The sequence below is a fragment of the Labrus mixtus genome, chromosome 15 (assembly GCF_963584025.1).
Source record: "Labrus mixtus chromosome 15, fLabMix1.1, whole genome shotgun sequence".
Classification (NCBI taxonomy): domain Eukaryota; kingdom Metazoa; phylum Chordata; class Actinopteri; order Labriformes; family Labridae; genus Labrus; species Labrus mixtus.
The window spans coordinates 15604036-15626523 of NC_083626.1; the positions used below are offsets into that span (position 1 = coordinate 15604036).

Sequence of the window (22488 nt, forward strand, 5' to 3'; positions counted from 1 at the left end):
GATAATAAGAAGAATGTCTTAAGAAATATAATTTGAGATAACCATTGAGTGTTTAAATGTCTAACTGTAAAGGGGCAGTGACCTTGTAACGGTTTAATTGTTTCAGCCAATAGGATGCAGCCGCAGAAATCTCAAACTGAAGACCACAGTGATGCATTCAAGGCCAGTCTGGATTTTTTTTTAAAATAGTGCTCCAATGGAAAAATGTGGTTCACACCCAACCCTCTGTACCAAGTGCACAACAGTATCGTCGGCTACTACAAATTCGGTGGTTACGCTCCATAAAAAGTCCCTTTTAGAAAATGTAGTAGTCCTATGAGACATTTTATGAAAACGTTAGAATACATTGCAAACGAAACTACACATTCATTGTGATCTAGCTTGACGTGTTCTATAGAAAAATTGGCATTGAGAGTAAACTCCAAGTCTTAAATGTAGTCTACTTTCTTAATCAATGACAACACAGCAAAAATATATTTTTTTTTTGGAGTTCACGTTTAAGTATTTTTTATTATCATGGTTACAACAAGAGTTCACATAAGTTGTTTGTGTACTAATGTACAGGGAAAAATCCACACTGGATAGTTGATTTTTTTCAAGCAACACCAAGGCTATTTGTGACTGATGTTTTACTTGTTAATAGCTATTTGATACTCCCTTTAGTAATAGTTGGACATGCGTGTTGGTTTCTCTGATCAAGTGTATGTCATTTGAAATAAACTTTTTTTTTGCAGACTGTTGATCTTCTGAGTTAAACGATTTGGAAAAGTGTCCATGCAGACCTTGAACGCAGCATTAGGGAGGGTCTTGTGAGTAGGCCTACCAGTTTGGCTGCTTCAACCAGCTCCTTTACTCTGATTACGGCTGCTTGAAGGGACGAGCGACAGCGGGAGGGGAACACGGAGGACTTTGGTATCTGAAAGCACACTGTGGGAAGGGTAAGAGAACAAATTGTTCTTCTCGTTTGTTTCGTTTAATTTTCAAAGCGTCTGAAGAGCTGATTTAGTAAGAAATAGCGAGCCTGAAGTTCGAAGGAAAAGTATTCAAACGAGCTGAGACGTTGTTGAGCTGAGAAACCAGCAGCAGCTCGGTGAATCAAAAACCTGTTACTTGTTTCGAAGTTTTTTTTCGGCGTAATGTCATTAGATTGTCGACCTTTTGGTCGATGAACTGTGGAAGTAAAGCATCTTAAACAGTGGACACTCCCGTTTATTCTCTCTCCAGCAATTCCGCGTCGAAGATATGGGTCATATCTTACCAAGCCCTTTCTATATTCCCATTTTATAGGCTACTTCATTGCGTAATTTAATTATATAAACTTCAGCTGTGGAGTCGGAACAAGCAGATATTTTCTCGCTGTCTAAAACTTTATGACCTCTTTCTCGTTTAAAACCTCTTTCGCCAGTTTAACACAAGTAAATGGTATCGGGTGTGTTTCGTGTGAACAAGAATAATTTGATAGCAAAAGTATATATGTTAACATGTAAAATATACTACCGAGTGAGTGTCACTGTCATTTCCTTTGTGCTTTATAAAGTAATTTATTCTCGCCTGTTTGGTGAAAAGCAGTTGGAAAAATGTGCCCGTCCCGAGGAAATTCCTCTCCGAGTCACCACACCCTTGTTGTGCTGCTCTGCTACTGTAGCACAAACCCTCATATCTCTCACAGGCTTGTTCCCTGTGTCTCGGCTTGTTCCCGTAACAAAAAAATGCGCTGGGAACCAAGGGAACCCTGCAGAAGTGTGCCGTGCATCAAGAGGACTACACTACAATATTTGTGTTTTCTACATCGCCTCACACACTCGTAAACAAACACATAGGGCCGGCACTAAAAACATTCTTATTACGGTTTCTTACGCCTTCAGAGCTTTTATGTGGGCAGAAGGCACGTCAAATGTTTGTGTGGCTACTACAGGAGATAGTATGACGTCATTGTAGCTGAACAGCTGACTGCTGACCAAGCTGTTTACAGGTAGTGGTCAGAAGTAGAAGCGATGCACACACACGCACACAAATCAGTGCCAGTGCAGTGAAACGAAATGTTATTCAAATCCCAATCTAGACTATCTTCATATGAGAGCAGAAGTCATGATGTCCATGGTTGTTGTTCACTGACTTCTCGCCAAGTGATGTAATCAAGAAATGCTCTGTTCAAAGTGAGCTGCTTTAGACTTGTAGAAGTGTTGATGATAATGATTTGGGTACATGATATATTGTGGTAACCTAATTCAGAGTAGTATGCAGAAATGATTAAAGGGGCCCATGCACAGAAGAATCCTTGGGGAGAAACAAATGGAGAAATTAACAACTGGAACCTGTTGAATAAAAAAAAGACAAATTAAATGTTTTGCAAGGTTGTGTGAACATGTAGCCCAAACTGAATGTATGTTTACAGCACATTTGTCAGTGATGGAACAGGGCTGCAGGAATAGTAAAAGAAATTCAGCCATAATATAAGTATGATAACGAATCAGGTCAAAGCAACAGTGGGCTGCAGTCAGTGTTTTTTGTTGTTGCAATTTTCTCATCCAGTATATAGAAAGAACATGAAGTACTGAAACTTGCTTGTCACTATGCAAAATTTGATGTTTTGTTTGATCACTCCAAACCCTAATATATTCAGTCCAAAATCCTCACACTATATTAAATTGAAAAAGTGTAATTGAGTTAATTCTTGAAAAAATACCTTAATGGAAAGCGGTTGTATCTTGCATCCCTAGCATGCCCCCATCCCCCCCAATCATTCATTCTTGGCGTATTAAGGTTGCCTCAGAGGACCATTGAATAGCAGTAGGTCAGTATAAAAGCCTTGATGTAAAACTATTGTGAATCAAATGCTCCAATATAGGCCACGATCGCCAGAGGCCAATCAACCCGATGCTAAACAACTTGATGTGTTCTCTTTGTTGTGCTTTCGAGCACTATGAGTGTTTTACATTTTACTAGTGCCAGTTTAAGCTTCAGAGATGGAGAACATAGAAAATATGATTAAACAGCTGTTTTCCAATGAAAAAGGTTTACGAAGTTGTGCATGGGCAGGAAGATAGTTCTAAGTTTTTTTTTTTCCAATCAGCTCATACTTGCATTAGGAAGCTAAGGTGGTCGAACACAATGCCATATCCTATCTCAGATTAGTCTGGACTCATTTCTGTGAAATGTGATTTCCGAGGAGACCAGTGCCATACTGAAAACAAAACCAACTTCATCTCATTTTCACCTTTACATCACAGGAAAGGGCTGAGGTGAAACTTGTCACTGGGGTAATCTGACAGTGACCAACAAACATGTAAGCATGGCAAATTGTGTCGGCTGTGGGGTGTATCAGGCACAGACAGCATGCAGACAAGAAGAAACTCTGGGAAGAAGAGTTAATCTCTGGGGGAGTTTCCTGTTTGGATCTTGCTGCCCGCATTTTCAGGAACTCCCAAAAAAGGACAATTTAGAAAGCTAAACATTTCCACTGATTCACATTAGCAGCAAAGCCCACAGGGGTGTCTTCTGATAAGCTGCTTCTATGTCAGATACAGTTCCTTCTGAAAACATAAAACATCAGTTTGTTAAGAGTGAGTGCCACTATAACTCAAACTGGTGTCATCACTTCTCTTTTATAGTTTTTCAATGTATTTGAGCAGCTGATACATTCTGAATCAGGACCTTAAGTATTTGAGTGAAGTTGGCTTGATCGTGTCATTGAATGTGTGATGAATATAATTAATGAAATGAATCCTCTCATTTTTAAGGCTGTGAACATTGATTAGTTTGCCAATTCAGACTAAGGTGTTTCTGTCTTGTTCTTGGCCAACAAAAACCAATTGGATCTCTTTGAATCGTAGTTATTTCAGCCTTAAGTTTCTTGTCGCTGTTAAAGGCTAAGCCTAATGAGATTCAATGAGAGATTTGAAAGGATTGAATACTAAACAGATGGACAGGAGGGATAAGAGAGACCGCTGAGGTGTTGGAGGGGTTAGTGCGTCAGCTTTGGCTTTTATTTGTGCAGTGTGTGTCTGAAAGGAGGAATGCAGCACCCCAAGGATACGGAACATTAGCTCTCTGGTGGTGACATCACACTGCAACACAGGAAGAGAGAGAGAGAGAGAGCGAAGGAAAAGATGAGAGAACAGAATGGGAGCAATTGCCTGAAGGAGGATGGGTAGAAAAAAAAAAGGGAGAGCTTAAATGATGAGTGAGTCAGAAACAGGGCACAGTGGAATCCTGCTAACTCGGTGTGTCCGTAAATATGCAGGCTTTATTATCTTGTAAAAATCCTTAGCCTCTGTAGACTCAAAAAAACATTAATTCATCCTGATTATCTATGTTACCCATCCGCGCTATGTCTAATTCATTCATCTTTAAATATTGCGCTCATGGATTATTAATCAAAGCCTTACTTATTACACTTTGTTATGTTTGGAATTACTCCATATTTGTTATTTGTTGCTTGTACTACTAGAAACGCACCTTCTAGTTCAACAACCACGCCTCTTCTTAATAGCTTCCCTCCCTCTGTCCAACCTTTCTGTTGTCTGTTACCACAAGCGAAGGCTCAGGGGTGGATGAAAGGATAATTCTGTGTGATATTTCTCTCTTTCGCCTCTGCTCTGAGCTGTAAGCACTGTGATGAATTGGGCTGGGGGAGTCTCAATGGCTCAGTCCTATTTTGGGCTGATCTCTGACTATAGCTGCTTCCATGGCCTGGATCCTGAGCAGCAGCTTCTGCTCCCAAGTTTGATTCAACCTTGAAACTTTACCTCAGGTTCAACTTAAATAATTTCTCCCATCCAGCCTCAGGAAAAGGGTTATGTTTGGAGGAGTGGAAGTGAAAGCGTCTGATGTTGCATTATTTTACACATACCTCCTAATCAGATTTTCCAGTTGAATCCAGTTTGTGTGTGTGATGTATCATGTATTAGTTAGTCCTTCCATTTTACAGCTCAAAGGATTATCCTTAACCTTAAATAGAGCTACCCTAAAATTTAGAAAATATACTGTAAAGTTTTTTATTTAACCAGGTAGTTGACTCATTGGGATCAAGATCTCTTTCACAAGAGTGACATGGCCAAGAGGGCAGCAGCACACAACAAGTTTAGAGTAACAACAATTGCAATGTGCAAAATGGTTTCGCAGAGTTTAGTATTGGTGTTAGTAAACAATAGCTCTACAATGAGAAAGTATAACCTGTCTCTCCAGAAATTATTTCCTGTAAAAGGCTGGACTGAAAATACACCAGAATAGCTGTTAACATGTCTAGTGGACAGTATTCAATGTCTTTATGATTCTATGGAAAGCCTTTTGTCACCCAGGAAGAAGCTTCATGAGATATTTTATTTAAATACAATTATTTTAGGGATATGACAGTCTCTAGTCTAGAGTCAGACATTTTAAAGAGAGGAAGAGTAGGGAATGACGTGCAGGAATCCCGCGGTCGGATTCGAACCTGGGCCACCTGCTTGGAAGACCATAGCCTCTGTGCATGGGGTGCTGGCACTAACCGCTAGGCTACTGGCACCCCATTTTTCTTCCCTTCAGTGAACTGCATTGGCACTGACATTTACTAGATTAATGAATACATTGTTTGGTCTAGCAAATGTCAATCAAATTAAAGCTAAATATTGATTATTTGATAACTGATAATTTCACATACTGGACTGTAAAATGAAATCATAACCCACTGTTAATGCGCACCTAAGAGTAAGAGTGTGATGTATAAAGAAGAGATGGACAATTTAATTTTCCACAGCTTTTTATTGCAGTCATGTTGGCTTGGTTTAAAACTGTAAAAACAAAAACGTCAACACCAGAAACAATACATTAGAGTCTAGACAATGCAGTCAGAGTGTCCTCCCAAGTCATAAAAATATTTTTTATACCAATATGCCATCACGCTTTTGCATTGCCAAACTTCCCTTTTTTAGCCTTACATGATTGTTTGTTATTTTGTCAAATAGTCCAAAACTTAGTGCCAATGTGGACACAGATGACTGGCATTTGCTTTGAAATAGCTGAGGAGAAATACTCCATTAGTTTCAGATGGTTTCTTTTGACAACAGCAACAATCACTTCAAGCCTTTCACTGCAGTCATGTCTGTCACCTATGAACTTTCTGAATGTAGTCTGCAAAACACACTGAAACTTGAAAGTAATTGAAATCATGGTTTGTGAACTAGAATTATTCTTGTTTAAACAGCAGCAGCAACTATTGTGCACAGAATCTCAATGACTATATCCATACCCAAGCATTGTCACATTTTTTGTATTGTAACAGAAGAGTGAGCTCTGTGTGTATAATCCTGTCAAGGTTTCAGGAGGGGGGGGGGGGGGGGTTGTTGTGTGTTTAGGGGACAGGCTGTAGAAAGTGGGTGAGACATTCCTCATAGCTTACGTCCTCCCACATTTTTTTACACAGTTAGACAGGCTTGTGTGTTAGCAGCCAGTGACCCATTATTAATCATCATGTGGAATGCATTTTGCTGCTTTGAACGATCAGTGTGTCAATACTGGGTTTGTATTTGTCTTAAAAATTTAAAATTATTTTCTAGATGTCAACTGCAAGTGTGGAGCTACAGGGCTGCTTCTGTTGCTTTTCATCCTACATATTTGATATCATGACATATTGATGATTAGCTAGTGGTCGTGTTTGGGTTTACAGAGCATCTGAAATCCTCTTTGTCTTCTGGTAATTCTGTATTTACTTTCTTCTGTCATCGGTAACTTCTGACCACTTCTTTTGCCAAGTTAAGATGTTTTATGAACTGTCCTTTTCTTCTGGCAGATTACCTAACATAAATTATTTAGTCAACGTTCTATGTGTTAAGACCTTTTCTCTCAGTACAATACATAACACACAATACATACTTGCAGTGATTGTAGTTTTGACAATCTGCACACCAACATTCAGGGACTTTCTCTTTTTTGTCTGTCAAACTGGGTCAAAAGGGGAATAGATACGTACATTCTTGCTACAGTTTCATCAGTGTCCAAGTCCAGGCTTGTCTTGGCCACTCAAGCACATTTACTGGCTTCTCTGAAGGCACCAACGTTTTCTTTAACCTATGTATTACAGGGGCATTGAGAGGTCCTCACCTCAAATGCATTATTGAGCGAGTTTTCCTGAAGGAGATTTGCAGTCACAAAAAAAACAGCCAGGATTTTTATAACTATGCAAAGTAATCATGGTGGCAACTGCTTGATCCTTAGTCACAATGATCACAAGGCTAAATGAAGTATGCTGGTTATGTTACAGGGTAATCCACAAGGAATGTGGGCCTATATCATGTATTCAGATGGTCACATAGCAGCTTCACACCTGAAGATGTAGCATTACATTGAAGTTTAAGTTGAAGCAGGTCCAAATGTTTTGCTCAGGAATCTTGCAGTTCTTGCTCTAATAATGAGCTAGGTGATGAACCTGGATATGGTTATATTTTGAAGGTTGTGATCTATTGTTTGGTATAATCTGGCATTTTGTGAAGAGAGAAGTGTTTCTAGTTGTTTTGGTTTGAAATTAAACATCTGTCAGTAGCAATAAACTGATTAGCTCCTGGATTATTACTAAAGATATTTATTTTTATGTAGCCCCAATTAATTTAGACATTTCTGAACATAGGTCACAAATTCATAACCCTCGGTATTGCCAAGATTTTTGCTTGTTGCAAATATCTTTCATAAAAACATCCAGTTTGTTTGTTTGTTACTGATGACAATATTCTTCAGTACCACTGTTTTAACGGAGAATAGTAGGATGATTTTTGTCATCTGGCACTCTCGCAACAAAAGAAGAAAAGTTATTGCACTAGGGCTTTTCAAAAGTCCTCTGTTGTTGCCAGTTGATTTCTCATGTTTGGAACTCTTAAGTATTGAGCTGGGCACATGTTAGTCAATCCGTCAACCGTTAATTATCAACATTCATTTTTATTTTATTTTTTTTAACGTGGACGTTTATTTGAAAAATGATTAACGAAACATTTCACTTCCGTTAAATTAGGTTTTCTCTAAACATTATTTTTGTAACTTGAATGCACTTTTGCCAACTCCAGTCAACTGACCATATTTGCTCCTGACTCTCTGAAGAGCCGGAACTGCCGACCGTGTTGGTTTCCCTCTATTCAGCTGACACATCTTCATCATGTGTGATGCAGCCACAGAGGGGAGAGAAAGAAAGTCCTGTTTCTACCAATGCTGTCATGGCTATAGTAGCCTAGGAACAGTGAATGGAAGGTCTTGATTGGTGGTGTCAATTGGAAGGTCATGAACTAGTGTAGAGAAAACAGTTGGACCTTTGAATCAATCTGTGAATCTTTATGAATGTTAGGATTCAGTCTTTTACTGGATTCGGACCATGATGACGCTTGACAATGCAAGACCAGTAGAGTACAGTAGACCTTCATATGGTGTGAAAAATGAAGCATAAACCCCTTTCACACATACGGAAATCTCCTGAAAAACTCTGGAGATTTGGCTACCCGGAGGATCTTTAGGCGTTGTGTGGACGCAAACAGCCGCATTTTTCGCTCGGACTTTACGCGGAGTTTCTCCGGTCAGACCCCTAGTATTTTATCCGCAGAATATCCGAGTGAGCTGATATCTGAACGCGGCCGCATATACTCCAGAGATTTTCAATTTGAGCCAATGGAAAGAGAATGACGTTTATATGACCGGCTAAAGCGTCTGCACGCTACCACTACGATCTCCGTGCACGTAATTAAACGGCTGCATTATGTTTTCTGTTCGTCAGTATGTTGTTCTCCTCTCTTTTGTGGATGTTGTCATTCCATTGGATTACACATAGCATTGATATAAAGGCAAATATTCTCATTATAACGTCGTGTAGCGGACTCTGTTGCTTCGGGCCGCTACTTTCGCGTTGTTTATTTACGTCGGGAATTCCCCCGCGCCCCCTCCCCTCTGACAGGGAAAGTCCCCTGCTGTGAGGAGCATATGTGAACGGCTAGTTCGGGAGAATCTCCGGAGAAGTCCTCCTGTAAATATCTAGATATTATCCGGAGTGCATATGTGAAAACAGCTATAAAGACATGTTTGTTTGTTTGTTAGTGGTCTGACCGATGCATGGATTAGCTGCTGTGTTTGTTTGGTTTTGAAATGATTAACTATATGGTCTGAATCACAGGAATCCAAGCTTTCTAGCATAGTAGGCTACATGAGGGATACACTGAATATAAATAGAACAGCATTTGTTTAGATTTCGGTGATAATGAGAAAAAACATCTACAGGTGGCTGTCAGGGAAGGGTGATGAAAAAAGTTTCTATTACCTTCAGAGTTTTAATACAGGGACATACAGTACTTTAAGATACTGAGTCATCATTGCCTCTTCAGAACTCCAATCTATTGACAGTGCAAAAATCAGATGTTTTAGTTGTTTATTAGTAAGACTGGTTAACATTGATTTTAACATCAGTTAATGGAATTAACTGATTTACTGATATTGAAGTTAACGACCTCTTTGTTAACCGATTAATGGTTAACCGCTTTTTTTGTTTATTAACTGTGCCCACCTCTGGATAGGTCTAACATCAGATACAAACCTGATTAGATCTGACTTAAAAATGATGACCGCTCATTTCCAGCTCCACCTGTTGTTTTGGAGCGTAGGTTAAAGGCAATTTATTTACTGGAATGTTTTTCACTGTTTGAGGTGAAAACATGGGCATTTCCCAAAATGGCCAGCGGTGATTCTGCTTATGCTGACCGAATTTTTTACATCAAAGTTTTACATCTTGTGTAGTCTTACCACTAGTGGGGTACTCACAATTTTTTGTGTATACCCTATTTCATTGTGAGCAGATCGGGCTCATACTTCAGTAAGATAAAGTTTGTATCTCGTTGCCTCTGCTAGAATGAACTAGCTAGTTATCTTTCTCCTACCCTTTCCAATGAACTCGGCTGGCTAATGTGTTACTTCTGGGGCAGAAATCAGTGACTGTGCTACATGTGCAAAGATTGAGAACTTTGTCCCCAGCTGCACCACATTGGGATAAACATTATGCAAGACAGGATCATACAACTAGAGACACGTGTAAACGCACAGTCTCCTGCCCAAATATACCACTCTTCTCTTTTAGGTCAATTTGTGTATGAGAACAGGTGTACAAAGGATTCACTGCATCTTTGTGTTCCCACTCTTTATTTGTAACACAGGGATTTATGCAGGAGTTTTGTCTTGCAGCTCTTTCTATTCAGTGCTACACCACACAGATCCTTATCCTTATTTCTATTATTTATAAGCACATTAATAAAGTTATTATTCTTTTAGAATAACTTTTCCCTTACTCTGACTGAGGCCTACTTACCAGAAAATAAAATCCAGGGCACACTTAATTATTGATTATTGAACATGACACAGCAGAGTGCTTTAACACCAAAGCAAATGGCAAAACAATGAATAGCTGTAGGCACTTCAGGATGTGATTCTTTGGTGCATTCAATTTGCTTCAATGTGGTTAATGTAGCCTCAGTTGAAGGCCACAGATGAAAATGTCCTAGTTATTATTGTTTGATATCAATTTGTTATTCAAGGAAACTCCCACAGTCACCCCACCCCCCTTCTCCAAAACCCTAACTCTCATTGTTGCTTCTCCCAAATACAACCAAAAGTCACAAGTTGGTCAATGAAGAGTTTCAGTTGTCCAAAAAGAAAGAGTTTCACCTCTTCTGCTGTCTGAGTTTCTGTTAGACTTGTCTGGAGTTTTAGAGGCTTAGGCCTCCCTCTTTAGGAAAGTTGGCTGTAAGTGTAAAATATATGTGTGTGACACAGTATGCTGAGGGCTTTTTGCCTTCGGAGAGTTGTTAAGTAACGGTAGTCCTCTGGAAGTTTCCACAAAAGTATCAGGTTCAAGTATAGCTGTTGTGAAAAATACAGTGAGTACATGATTTATTTAATACAATGTTACTGCATCATCTGACCTTAGTTTGTTAGAGCAGTCTAGAAGGGAGAGACCGTTTGTCCTCCTCCTTGTGCTAATAATGCATATTTGAAGTCACCTGAAGGAAGAAAGTCAACCAGGTGAAATCCTGTTGTCTTTCCTGTTTTTCATTGTTTTCTCCGTCACTAGTTTTTGTCTCACCAGGATGCATTGAAGGAAGTAAGGAAGGTGATTGCGGTCCGATATAGTGAGGGAAAATCCACAGTCAAATTGTAATGGTATTAAAGATTGAACTGAATAAAGATTGATGAGAAAAATTCTTGCAGATATATTTTTTTGTTTGGTTGAAGAAATCCAAATCACTTGAATATATTGGCTGATGTCTGTAAGAATGAAGGGACACACTTTTTGTTCAGATTTAGAGAAAAGATAGCGACTTTAATAGAAACGTTCTCACAATTTTACACTCTTTTCTCACAATTGTGTTGAATGTGTCCCAAAATAGATAATGGGTTGTGTTAATTTTATGGCATTCTCTTTTTTGGATATCACATCCATATTTAATGGATACATCAGTGTTGGCTGACTTTATAGTGTTGAGTCGTAACTTCACCACATTGAATGGTTACAGCTCTCATTTGGGAATGTATTACTCCAAGACTCTGTTCCTGCCTTTGTATTGGCACAGTGTGCACACACATTAATGCAAAGGCAAGGGACCATTATCCTCACTAACTGCCATGTGCTGCTACTGCCACAGACGGCACGTTGTGAGAGCTATCGCCATCAATAAGCGGCATTATTCTTTCGCAGCACAAGATCTGCAAGACTAGACCGATTTTGTCAAGCTTTCTGGGTTTGCCAGCAGCTTGTGTGTGTGTTTGTGTGTGTGTGTGTGTGTCTTCCCCTCCGGCAGTGACAGTATGATGTATGGAGTAGCAGCAACCTGCTATCACAGAGAACAGGTGGCTCTCTCCAGAGACAAACACTGGCCTGATTTAATGTGTGGGAGAGAAAAGCAATTTGAACAATTGTCGTTTTATTCTTGTGGTGAAAATGGTAGCTCTTGTAACAGTTGGTGAAGGAATTATTTAAAATTACACCTTTCATTTATGAACATCCAAAAACCTCATCTTGTTTTTCTTTAGGGCTCTTTATATTTTTCCCAAAAAGCCGAAAAATGTTTTGTATCCAGAAGGGTTTTTCTTCAGTGATTGAATATATATTTTTTGGCCACTCTGCACAGAGGAGCCACCATGTTGTCTGCACTATATTAAATGGCTGTAGTTATTACTATAAATTTGTATTTTCTAGGCCATCCCAGCCAATCCCCTCTAGCCAGGCACCTACAGTTTATACAGACAAGGGCTGCAAAATTCTGTTCACCATCTCATTGCACAATGTTCCTGTCAAATAATCGGGTTAATTTTATTTCTGTGAGGATTTGAATAAGTTGTGGATCTTTCCTCACTGTGAGGAAATAAATATTTGCCCAGGTGTTTTGCTTTTTATGGTTTGAAGTCAACAGACTCCTTAAACCTGCTGTAACAAGCAACACAACATCATCTTTTAAGCTGATGTGGTAAACTTGTTGGCAAGCAGTTGCCTGTTTACACATCGTCCTACATTTAGAATCATGTTTACAGCCACCTGACAGAAGTAGGTCTGTCTTAAGCTCTGTTTTGTGGTCACCACTTAGTAATGGTGAAAAACTGTACTCTCAAACTCCTGAGTGCTCCAGTGTGCATCTGTTTATCTATCCGCTGGCTGTTTACTGAGCAGGGGTCTCATTTATAACCGTTGCGTACGCACAAAATGGGGTCTGAAACTGGCGTACGCCTTTTCCCACGCAAAGTCTGTGATCTATAAAAACAAAGCTGGTGGTAAAATGCGCACACCGGTAAGCAAACTCTGACCCAGGGGTATGTACATTTTGGAGGCATGGGAAATTGGCGACACAGACGGCGAAGTGGTGAATTGAAGCCTGCAGATACATATTGATGTCTCTTCCGCAATTTATTTCACCAAATATCAAACTTTACTGACAGATCCACGTCATCATAATCATTCAAACCGATGGTCTTATTTAGGCTATAATCGCGCATGCAGTGAGCCTTTTTCAATAAGTCACTTTCATTATGACAATATATAAACGTAAAAAAGAAAAAACGTCCACCACATACATATTGCATCAGCGCCGTCTCACCTTCATTATCCAGGACGGACCTCAGAGGACCGGACTTGTACATTAATGTAATCACTGATGTAGAGTTACAAATTAGACTTACACAAAAACCATAGAGGAACCAGTTTTCATTAATATCTTTCAATATCGTGCATTTATCATCAAGTGTGGTTTTTAGTTTTAATAAAGATGCCTCTGTCAAGACGCACAGAGACACGGCGGTGGCTTAACACATTTCACCTTCTTGTTACTCAGCATGTCTTCATCAGCTGCACGTATTTATTCTGTAAATAATTCAAGTGTGGACATTAAGTCGGGGCATCTCTGACACGATCATCAGGCCTATATAACCTCATAATTAGTCACAGAGCAGGCCGAGTTTCCCACGAAAAAATGTGGCCAACAATCAAACATTTTTGTTCGTTGATCAAACTTTTGATTAATAATATCATACAGTGAGGGAGACTGCTGACTGCCGTGAGCACTCTGACAATATGAAGAAGTCAGTGTCGGTCCCGTTAACATGTAAACATTGCAGATATACTCGTGCGTAATGATGAACGGCGTATGTTTTGGCACATAGGACAGGGTGGAATGCAGGACCGACGTGGTGTCATTCTCTAATTTTTGTTAAGTTTGTGATCCTCCTTCTGCAGTAAACTACCGATATGTCCATTTTATCCTTCACTTCATTCACAAACTCCTCCGTTTCTGGGTCAGAAAGTTTCGTTTCTTCGTCTAAACTTCCGTGTTTCCCCGCGATCCAGCGCTAGAAACCTTTGATCTGCCCCCTCGTTTGTATGCATTTTCATTCACGAGCTGCTTTGCATTGACCGTTTATGGTTAATTGTGGGCGTGTAGAGGGCGGAACACGGGACTAATCTACGTGCGCACATTTCCAGGTGGATCGTGAGTTATAAAGGGAACATTGCGTGCAGGTGTGTGTACAAACGGTTTTATAAATCTGGATCATTTTGTGCGCACGCCATTTCCGGGTTTTTGGCGCACGTACGTTTTTAGTATGGATTCTACGCACTCTTTTATAAATTAGACCCCTGATCATGTTCTGTGGGTTTTTGGTGAAGACAGTCAAAGAACACCAGAACAAAACAATGAACTCAAAGACATTGTGATGCATCAGAGAAAAGTACACGCAGTCATATGAGCAAGTCTTGATCAACTATTGATTAGAGGTGCTTTATTTAAGGATGGTGTGTTTTTCCATCATTTGTCAGCACTCTGTGTCAAAGCAGAGGTGTAGATCTTTGTTTTGGTGCAGGTAGTCTTAGATGTGTGAAATCTGAGCTGCTGGTAGGCTGCCAGTACCTTGTCTCATCACATACCGCCTTCCCTCTATTATTGTGAGCTTGTGGGAGATGGCTATTGATCCCTGTGTATTTGTGTGTATGGCGGTATATTTTCTATGAGAATGCATGATTCAGTCACTAACACTCTCACCTCTCAGATATACAGCTCAGAGAAATAGCGGAGAATACTGAGGTGTCAACAAAAACAGAAGGAGCTGTAGTCAACGTTGCCACAGGGATGTAGAAGTGACGCATTAAGGCCTGTTTTTAAATGTGATTGTGGAGAGGCAGCAGCAGACTAGCTCTCCCATTCCCTTTCCCCCCTGCTGCCTTTTCCTCGACCAGCACTGAACCCTTAACTCGACTCTGTTTTTCACCTCACACACAGGACACAGTTCAGGAAAGGGAAGAGGGTGCGGTTCTAAAACACACTTCCATCATCTCATTTTTCCCTTCGTTCCCACTCTGACTATTTCTGGTGTCATTGTTTCTACTCCCTCCTTGTTCTGAAGAGACTTGTTTCTTACCAGTTGACTGACTGTTCATTCTCATGCATCTTAACCCTTAATTAAAAGACTAACAAAGTTTTTTTTTTTATTCTTTAGATGGCTGCCATCAGAAAGAAGTTGGTGATAGTTGGGGATGGTGCCTGTGGGAAGACATGTCTGCTCATCGTCTTCAGTAAGGACCAGTTCCCAGAGGTCTACGTCCCCACTGTGTTTGAGAACTACATCGCAGACATTGAAGTTGACGGAAAACAGGTACTTTTATTTATTTTGGTCTGGAGCCTTAATTTCATTTTTCAAATTGGGAGGAATTCCCCTTTAAATTCTCTACATGTTTTTAACTATGAGGCTGATTTTATTTGTAAACTGAAACTTACCGTGAGTTTTTTACTGGTTAAACTGGTTATAAAACACACTACTGATGCCTCCATATGACGTACAAAAGCAAACAAGACCAGTAGGAAGAATACTTATCATTTGTGTATGGTAATTTGTGCTATTCACTACTGCAACAGGGTCAGTGTTTGACAAAGGCTTTTACGTCACACAGGCTGGAGGAGACTTGTTCACAGTTTCCATGGAAAAGACTCACAGTAGGGAAATATCTGACGTTGAAAAGACAGCAGGACTTTTTCTCATTAGAGAACACTACTTAATGTACACCGCAAACTTATAGTGCAGAATGCAGAGCATGCAACATGCATTGAGGAGATCAGAGCAGGGATGATTTATAGTGAGTGGGTTTTTATTGCAGAATGGAAACCCTCTACCGCAGGGTGAGCACCCAGCTTCCATACATTTTCTGTGGATTAGACAGCAATTCAATAATATGAAACAAAATCTAACATTTGAAAAAAAATAAAACAGTTACCCTGAGTCCATAGAAACTGTTTAATCGGTAGCCATCTTTAAATGAGCTAAACTAGCTTTCATTACTCACCTTTAACAGAACATTTCCACTGCTGGTGAAATGAGGCAAGGTGAACAGGTCCGTAAGAATCAGTGCAGCACATGATTATGTTTTCCTGCCTCAGCTGTTGGAGTGTGTTGACACGAGTGTGTTGGAGTTGTTGACCTTTCTGTTGTTTTGTGTGCTCAGCTGTTGTTTACATTGAGCATAAGCAGGCGAAATCAAACATTGTTGTACACGCTGAGTTTGGACTGAAGCAGAGATGGATGATAGTCTTTATAGTGCAGGTTTCTCATAATGTCTTAGTTATGTTTGCAAGGTATTTTTTTGGCACCAGCTTTGATGCAAGATGTCACTGTTTGACTCATGTTACGTTACCTTTTTTCTTAATGTGCCATTTCACTTTTGTAGATTTGTCTCTCAACTTTCTTACGTCTTTTGTCCTCATTATTTCTGTTCTCCTCTCCTCTCCTCTCCCGTTCGTCCTACAGTAAATGGACAGTACAATTTCAAATAAAACGGACTTCTTTACTCAAGACTTTACCCATGATCTGCCAAACTGTATGTTTTCAAATAGATAACAGCTAAAGGCCTGGATAAGTCCAGTTATCCAATCATTCATGAACATGATAGGATAACAATTTATAATTACATAATTGTAATCAAATTATGTAATTGCCTTTTGTTGATAATACTTTAGCTCAAATGTGTTGTAGTGCCCCCCTCCAACCGTGTCGCACAACCTCCAGTGAGGGCAAAACTCGTGGAAAGCCAAAAGGCCGCCTCTTGAGCGATTAATAGTCAAAAAGCATCCTTATCAATATTATCTCCTGTTAGTCTGATAGATCTTCAATCCCACGAGTGGATCCTTTAGTGAGGATTTTGAATGTAGGTCGATAAAAAACATTCTCAGATCAGACAGGTTTATTTGACACATTAAACTTTTTCCAAATATGACCCTGTTGGACCTGGTTGTTGAGAATCACGTGTTGATGGGGATAAGTGGCTCTTGTGACCCAATCCTTTTGGTCTTTTCATTGTAATTAAGCAGCAGAGCTCCAGACAACAACAGGAAATGGGTCAGTGCCACCTTCCTGGCCAGTTTGACTCTCCCCCAACCCCAACCCCACATCCCTCTTCATACATCATGACTAATGTCCCATTTCCTTTTCCTATTTCCTGTGTGGCGTAATACAAAGTCAACTGTACTGCAGGCCTCTTAAATGTGGTCCAAATGTTTAATGTTGTCGTGAAATATTACTGACGGGGTCATTGTCATTGTGAAACATTATAATGTTTCGTTTTGGTTTCAAACACTGAACAAGAAGACTGAACAGATGAGTTCAGGCTGACTCCTGAGAGACACCTAGTGGTAAAAGCAGCAGAGCTGGACACCAGTTGTCATTATGTTGTGTTGCTGACTGTTCCCAGTTAGAATACGAGGTATAGTGCACTGTCTGTTTGTGTACTCGTGAAAATGCCCTGCTTGGCCAAGGTACGTAGTTTGTCAGCCAACAAGCAGCATGTGAGTGTAGGGAGATGTCAGAAATGAGCTGATAAATTGCTTGTTTACTGTACTGAGGGACAATTCTAACAGTTTCTACAGAGTTTGAGGCGCAGTTTTCCAGATGTTATTGTAATGTGTTTGAGGCTACTGTACAGTTAAATCAGCAGAGAGAAGCCAACACCAAAGTTAAGAGTTGTTTGTCAATATTCCTTAACTGTGCTTTGGAGGTGTATTGTGTGTTTAGCACCCACTATCGCTCAGTTCAGCTTTAAAGTTATTTGCTGGGTATTTATTTTCACATGGAGCAGGTCAGGTCACTATGGGATTGCCCCCAGTTTGATGAACACCCTAAGAGATGCTTGAGGGAGACACCCTCTTATGGGTCACTTTTTAAGCTTGATATTTAAGGAAAACATTGTCTAAATCTTTTTTTTTTCCTCTTTCTGACACTATTCTTTGTTCCACATATTTGTCTTATGTACACTTCCCACCTCTTCATCCAGCTGTCAATAAAGAGGGAACATCAAACCGTATTTTTAAAATGTTTCTTTTATTTTTGTTCTCCTTCTCTCTCAGGTGGAGTTAGCGTTGTGGGATACAGCAGGTCAAGAAGATTATGACAGACTAAGGCCTCTCTCCTACCCTGACACCGACGTCATCCTCATGTGTTTCTCCATAGACAGCCCCGACAGTTTAGGTAAGGCTGGACTCACATTGCTTTCCTGCTTAACTGAAGCTACCTCCAAAGAATATTGTTGAGTCCCGGTGAACTCATTATGATAATGCACTTTTTGACCCTCGTTGTGGTGCTAGTGAGTCAATGCAACTGGTTATTTTTCTTCAGTTTAGAACTATTTTGTTGTTTCTAAGCAATTAGAAAAACCTCAGTGAACATGACAAATGTGTGGTTAGTCACAAAGAAGAACACAAAGAAAATACCTTGTATAGCAGTTTTCACATATGCACTATGGTCCTCATAGCTGGGTCTCCTGAGGTAAGACATGACATGGACGTTCTTCTCACATCAGCTCACTCGGACTTGCTGCGGATAAAATACTAGGGTTCTGGCAGGAGAAACTCCGGGTGAAGTCTGAGCGAAAATGTATACCTGCTAGCAAGTTTCCAGTGATCATACACAACTATTTCATACATAAGATCATGGGTTTTTTCTTTTTTGCTCTGATGGAGGAGGGAATCTTTCAAAGATCTCAACTTAAATATCAACATTTTCCACCCCAAGGTCATCCTTGTGTTATCAGGGTGACATGAGTTTAAAAAAAAAAAAAAAAAAAAAAAAAATGATGCTTTCCTTTTCTTGGTTAAAGGCAGGGTTGGTAATTTTCTCCAGATACACTTTCTAAGATTTTGGTTGAAATTGTCTTTAGGTCCTGAGAGAAATTAATAATTAATGTGCTCTGAAAAAGGAACCGTCATCTGTAGCTGTGTTTAGCCTGTAAAAACATGTCTGCCACGAGGTACAAATTTGATGAACCAATCATGCCTCACTGTCTCCCTGCACATTCTCTACCACTTGCCCCCAATAGCCCACACTCAAAGCGTGTCACTGATGACTGAGTTTATACTGTGAGTTTGTCATTGGCTATTGTGAGTAGTAAAAAAGTCAGTATAAGTTTTTTGTTTTTTTTACATGTGTTGATGATCAAATCTTGTGTTTAATTACCGCTGAATGAGACAACGTAGTTTCTACACAAAGCAAGCAATGAGCTGAGGTCTGCTCAACCATGCTCGTGCATATAAGTGAGGGCCGTGGCTTTTGATGGAGCACAGAGGGGAGGGGACGGCTGTAGACAGGCACTGAGGGAATACTTTCAAAATCATGCTTGTTTTTGAAAATTACCAACCCTTCCTTTAAAGTCAGTAATGAAAGTAACACCACACGTGGCTGCTACTCAGCTAAGGACAGATGAAGGAATAATCAAGAAGTTAGGGTTAGGTTTCTTTCTGTGTATCATTTTAAATCACTGCATCCTTACTCGAGCCTCTTTGAGTCAATTGTTTCAAGATTTAAGGGCAACAAGATGTAGAAAAAAAGCAGATTACAACCTTACTCCTGTTGCAATGTGGGCGCCAAAAATGTCTGCATTTCTGCCAGCAGCAAACACTGAATATGTTAGATGAGGAGTGTTTTTGAAGAAAATGTCTTATTTAGCAAGACTTGCTCCTCGATGCTCTCTCCCACACTGTTTTGACCTGGGCATTGCCACAGATGGCTTTCCTTCTCTGTCACAGCATGGCGTGTCCCTCTCCACAGCACAGTTTTTGGCTAGCAGGTCATGTTTCAGGGACGGGTCATTAACTCCACAATGTTTGTCTATACAGTCACAAGGGAATGATGGAGGCCTCTCCCTACTTGTAGGAAGAGAAGTCAGTGATTTACTGAGACTTACTTTTATTTAATTGTTTTCAATTTTGTAGAGAACATTCCTGAGAAATGGACGCCAGAAGTGAAACACTTTTGCCCCAACGTCCCCATCATTCTCGTGGGTAACAAGAAGGACCTTAGAAATGATGAACACACACGCAGAGAGCTGGCCAAGATGAAACAGGTTTGTGTTACTGGCAACAAATTACCCCAAAATCAATCCGTCTCTCTTTTATATAAATCTATATATAGTGCTTATTTCACAATTCATGTTCTTTTGTTCTTTACATTGTTCTTTTTTCTTGTTATGTAGTAAAAGCCTGGCACATGTGATTATCTCTCATTGGCTGTTATTAGTCTATGATTGAGGACAAACTTGTGTTTTTGATGAAGTTTTAAAGAACCAGTCATCTCTCTTTTCCAATCAGTCTTTTAATATCCATATTGTCATTTTGACCCACTGTCTGTCCCGTTAACTTTCAGGAGCCGGTTAAGCCTGAGGAGGGCAGAGACATGGCGAACCGCATAAGTGCCTTTGGCTACCTGGAATGCTCGGCCAAGACCAAGGACGGCGTGCGGGAGGTGTTCGAGATGGCCACCAGAGCAGCGCTGCAGGTCCGCAAACGCAAGAAGAGGGGTGGTTGCCAGCTACTGTGAGGGGGCGGAGTTTGTTGGCCAATTAGCAACCAAGGGAGGACTCCCCATATAAACACAGAGCAAACTTAGTGAATCAATGGCTTCCGAGGACTTTACTTACTTCACCGATGCAGATATGCCGCAGGAGAATATGACAGACTGACACACCTGTTTAAAAGCAAAACAGCTTCTTTCTTCTTTTTTAAAATAAAAAAAAATCTTATTCCTTCTGCTACTCACTCTGTTTAGTTTCTGTTAGGTTTTTCCCTGTACCTGCACACCAGCCTTTATGTGTGAAGGACCTATCCCTTCCTTCTATATGAATGAATGTATGTATGTTTGTATATATATATATATATATGTGCACATACTTTACAAATATATCATGCCTCTGCCTCTTTGTTATGATTGTTTACAGAGAAAAAGTTTTGTAGCACACGTCTTGCTCTCAGCTCACACACTCGTTGAAAAGTTTTTTTCTAGTTTTGCTCTGATAGTTTGGAACATTGTTTTTTTTTTTTTTACCCGCATGTACTACTCAGTCTCCTTCAGTCATGATTCATCTACTCTTTGCACCACTATTAAATGTAGTTAAATCCTAAAAAGTTTTAGTTCACCAAGTGCTGAGTTGGAAGAGATTTTTCCCCAAATGTTTTTTTCTGACATAAAGAACTACATTTTGACCCAGTTCACTCTGCATTAATCCCCCGAAACCTTCGTACACTGATTCAGCATATACAGCTTTTTAGTTGATAGGTTTGGGATGCACCTTGCTCCATCTCCCTCATGGTGATAGCTTGAACTGGCACTGGAGACAGTGGTCCATTGTCACGCTTATACTGACAGATTTGCATCTAAAAAGACGTCACCATTGCCTCCCGTCAAACAAGGCTCCTGTCTGTACTCTGCATGGCTGGTTCAGATCCAGTATACATCACTGTACACTTGGTTTTCTGTGGAAAAGTGCACAGTGTAACACAGTCTACAGCCATGTTCATTTTCAGGCAAAAATAACCCCGAAGTCCAACTGACATATTGATGGCTGCTCGGTTATCATGAAAAGGTTGTAAGCTTCTCTAAGTTGAAATGGGGGCTTTAACAGTGGAGAATAGGTTTTCATTTAACACTAAAGGGACACTCTTTGAAAACCTTCGGTTTCTAGTGGCCGGTCAAAGGTTTGATCAGAAGGTGCTCCTCCAACATAAATTACATTTCGCTAACACGTACCCAGAGGATGGTTTTTTTTTTTTTTTTTACCTGAAACGTCTGCTGTGTATTTGGACTCCAAACTGTAACAGCAACTTTAAACACTACATTTACACACATGCCCCAAATGATTATATTAATAGAGAACTTGAACAAGAAAATTCCAACTGCCAGCCAGTTGTCTTAGTGACCAAAACCACAATTTACTCCACTTGTCCTATCTCGTTAAACTTCTTCCATGATTCTGTCAGCCCCCCGATTGAGTCAGCGTGTGCTTCTGTCATGCATGTCATAAAACAAAACTGTCTGTCTCACAGTATTGGAGTGCATTGAATGGTCCCTGCATTGATCTTACCACCATCATAAGCTACATATGTGGTGATCTTTCTTTTATCTGGTACATTCAGATACATTGAATGTTCCTGGCTTGGGCTAATTCCTGGACAGTGCCTCTTTGTAATGTTGAAACATGGTAGAATGAAAATATGAATTGTGGCGGCGCTTTACAAACAGGAGAGGGGTGTGTGTTGAATGTCTGAATGAGACAACATGTTAATAAAGTATTTTTCAAATACTGCCTGATAGTAAGCTGACAGTGAGTTTTCCTCATGTGACCCACCTTGCAGATGCTCTTCATTTGTTTGAAAAATTCATTCTTATCATATTCTTATATGGGTTAAGTTTCCCCATAGTCACAGTTTACTACATTGATTTTAATATGGAACAAACTACAGCAAATAACAGAAAAACATAAAGACAGACATCAATCTAACCCATCTAATGGTCCTGACTAGTTCCTGTTCCTGTTTTGATGACATGGAAACAGTTTGGACATTTACTACACTTCCATTGCACAAAAGCTGAGCTCTTTCAAATTCAAGAAAATACCAAACAGTTCAAAAGATCAACATTTTTAACTTGGTTAATTTCAATAAAAAAAAGTTGCATTGAGTTTGGTGATCTTAAATA

The 22488-nt window shown here is 39.9% G+C and overlaps 1 protein-coding gene across 1 annotated transcript; it reads left to right on the forward strand.

Annotated features, from left to right (window-relative positions):
- The first annotated feature begins 785 nt into the window (after window positions 1-785).
- Window positions 786-22096, forward strand: LOC132989239 (rho-related GTP-binding protein RhoA-D). Its single transcript, XM_061056716.1, has 5 exons — window positions 786-938; window positions 14977-15132; window positions 17871-17991; window positions 19731-19861; window positions 20161-22096. Exons 2-5 carry the CDS (start codon window positions 14977-14979, stop codon window positions 20332-20334), a joined length of 582 nt encoding a protein of 193 aa, XP_060912699.1. The 5' UTR covers window positions 786-938; the 3' UTR covers window positions 20335-22096.
- Window positions 22097-22488: the final 392 nt, after the last annotated feature.

Coding starts and splice junctions, on each gene's coding strand:
- LOC132989239 (XM_061056716.1), top strand. CDS start 14,977: ATGGCTGCCATCAGAAAGAAGTTGGTGATAGTTGGGGATGGTGCCTGT. Junction 15,133..17,870: donor TTGAAGTTGACGGAAAACAG/GTACTTTTATTT, acceptor CTTCTCTCTCAG/GTGGAGTTAGCGTTGTGGGA. Junction 19,862..20,160: donor AGCTGGCCAAGATGAAACAG/GTTTGTGTTACT, acceptor GTTAACTTTCAG/GAGCCGGTTAAGCCTGAGGA.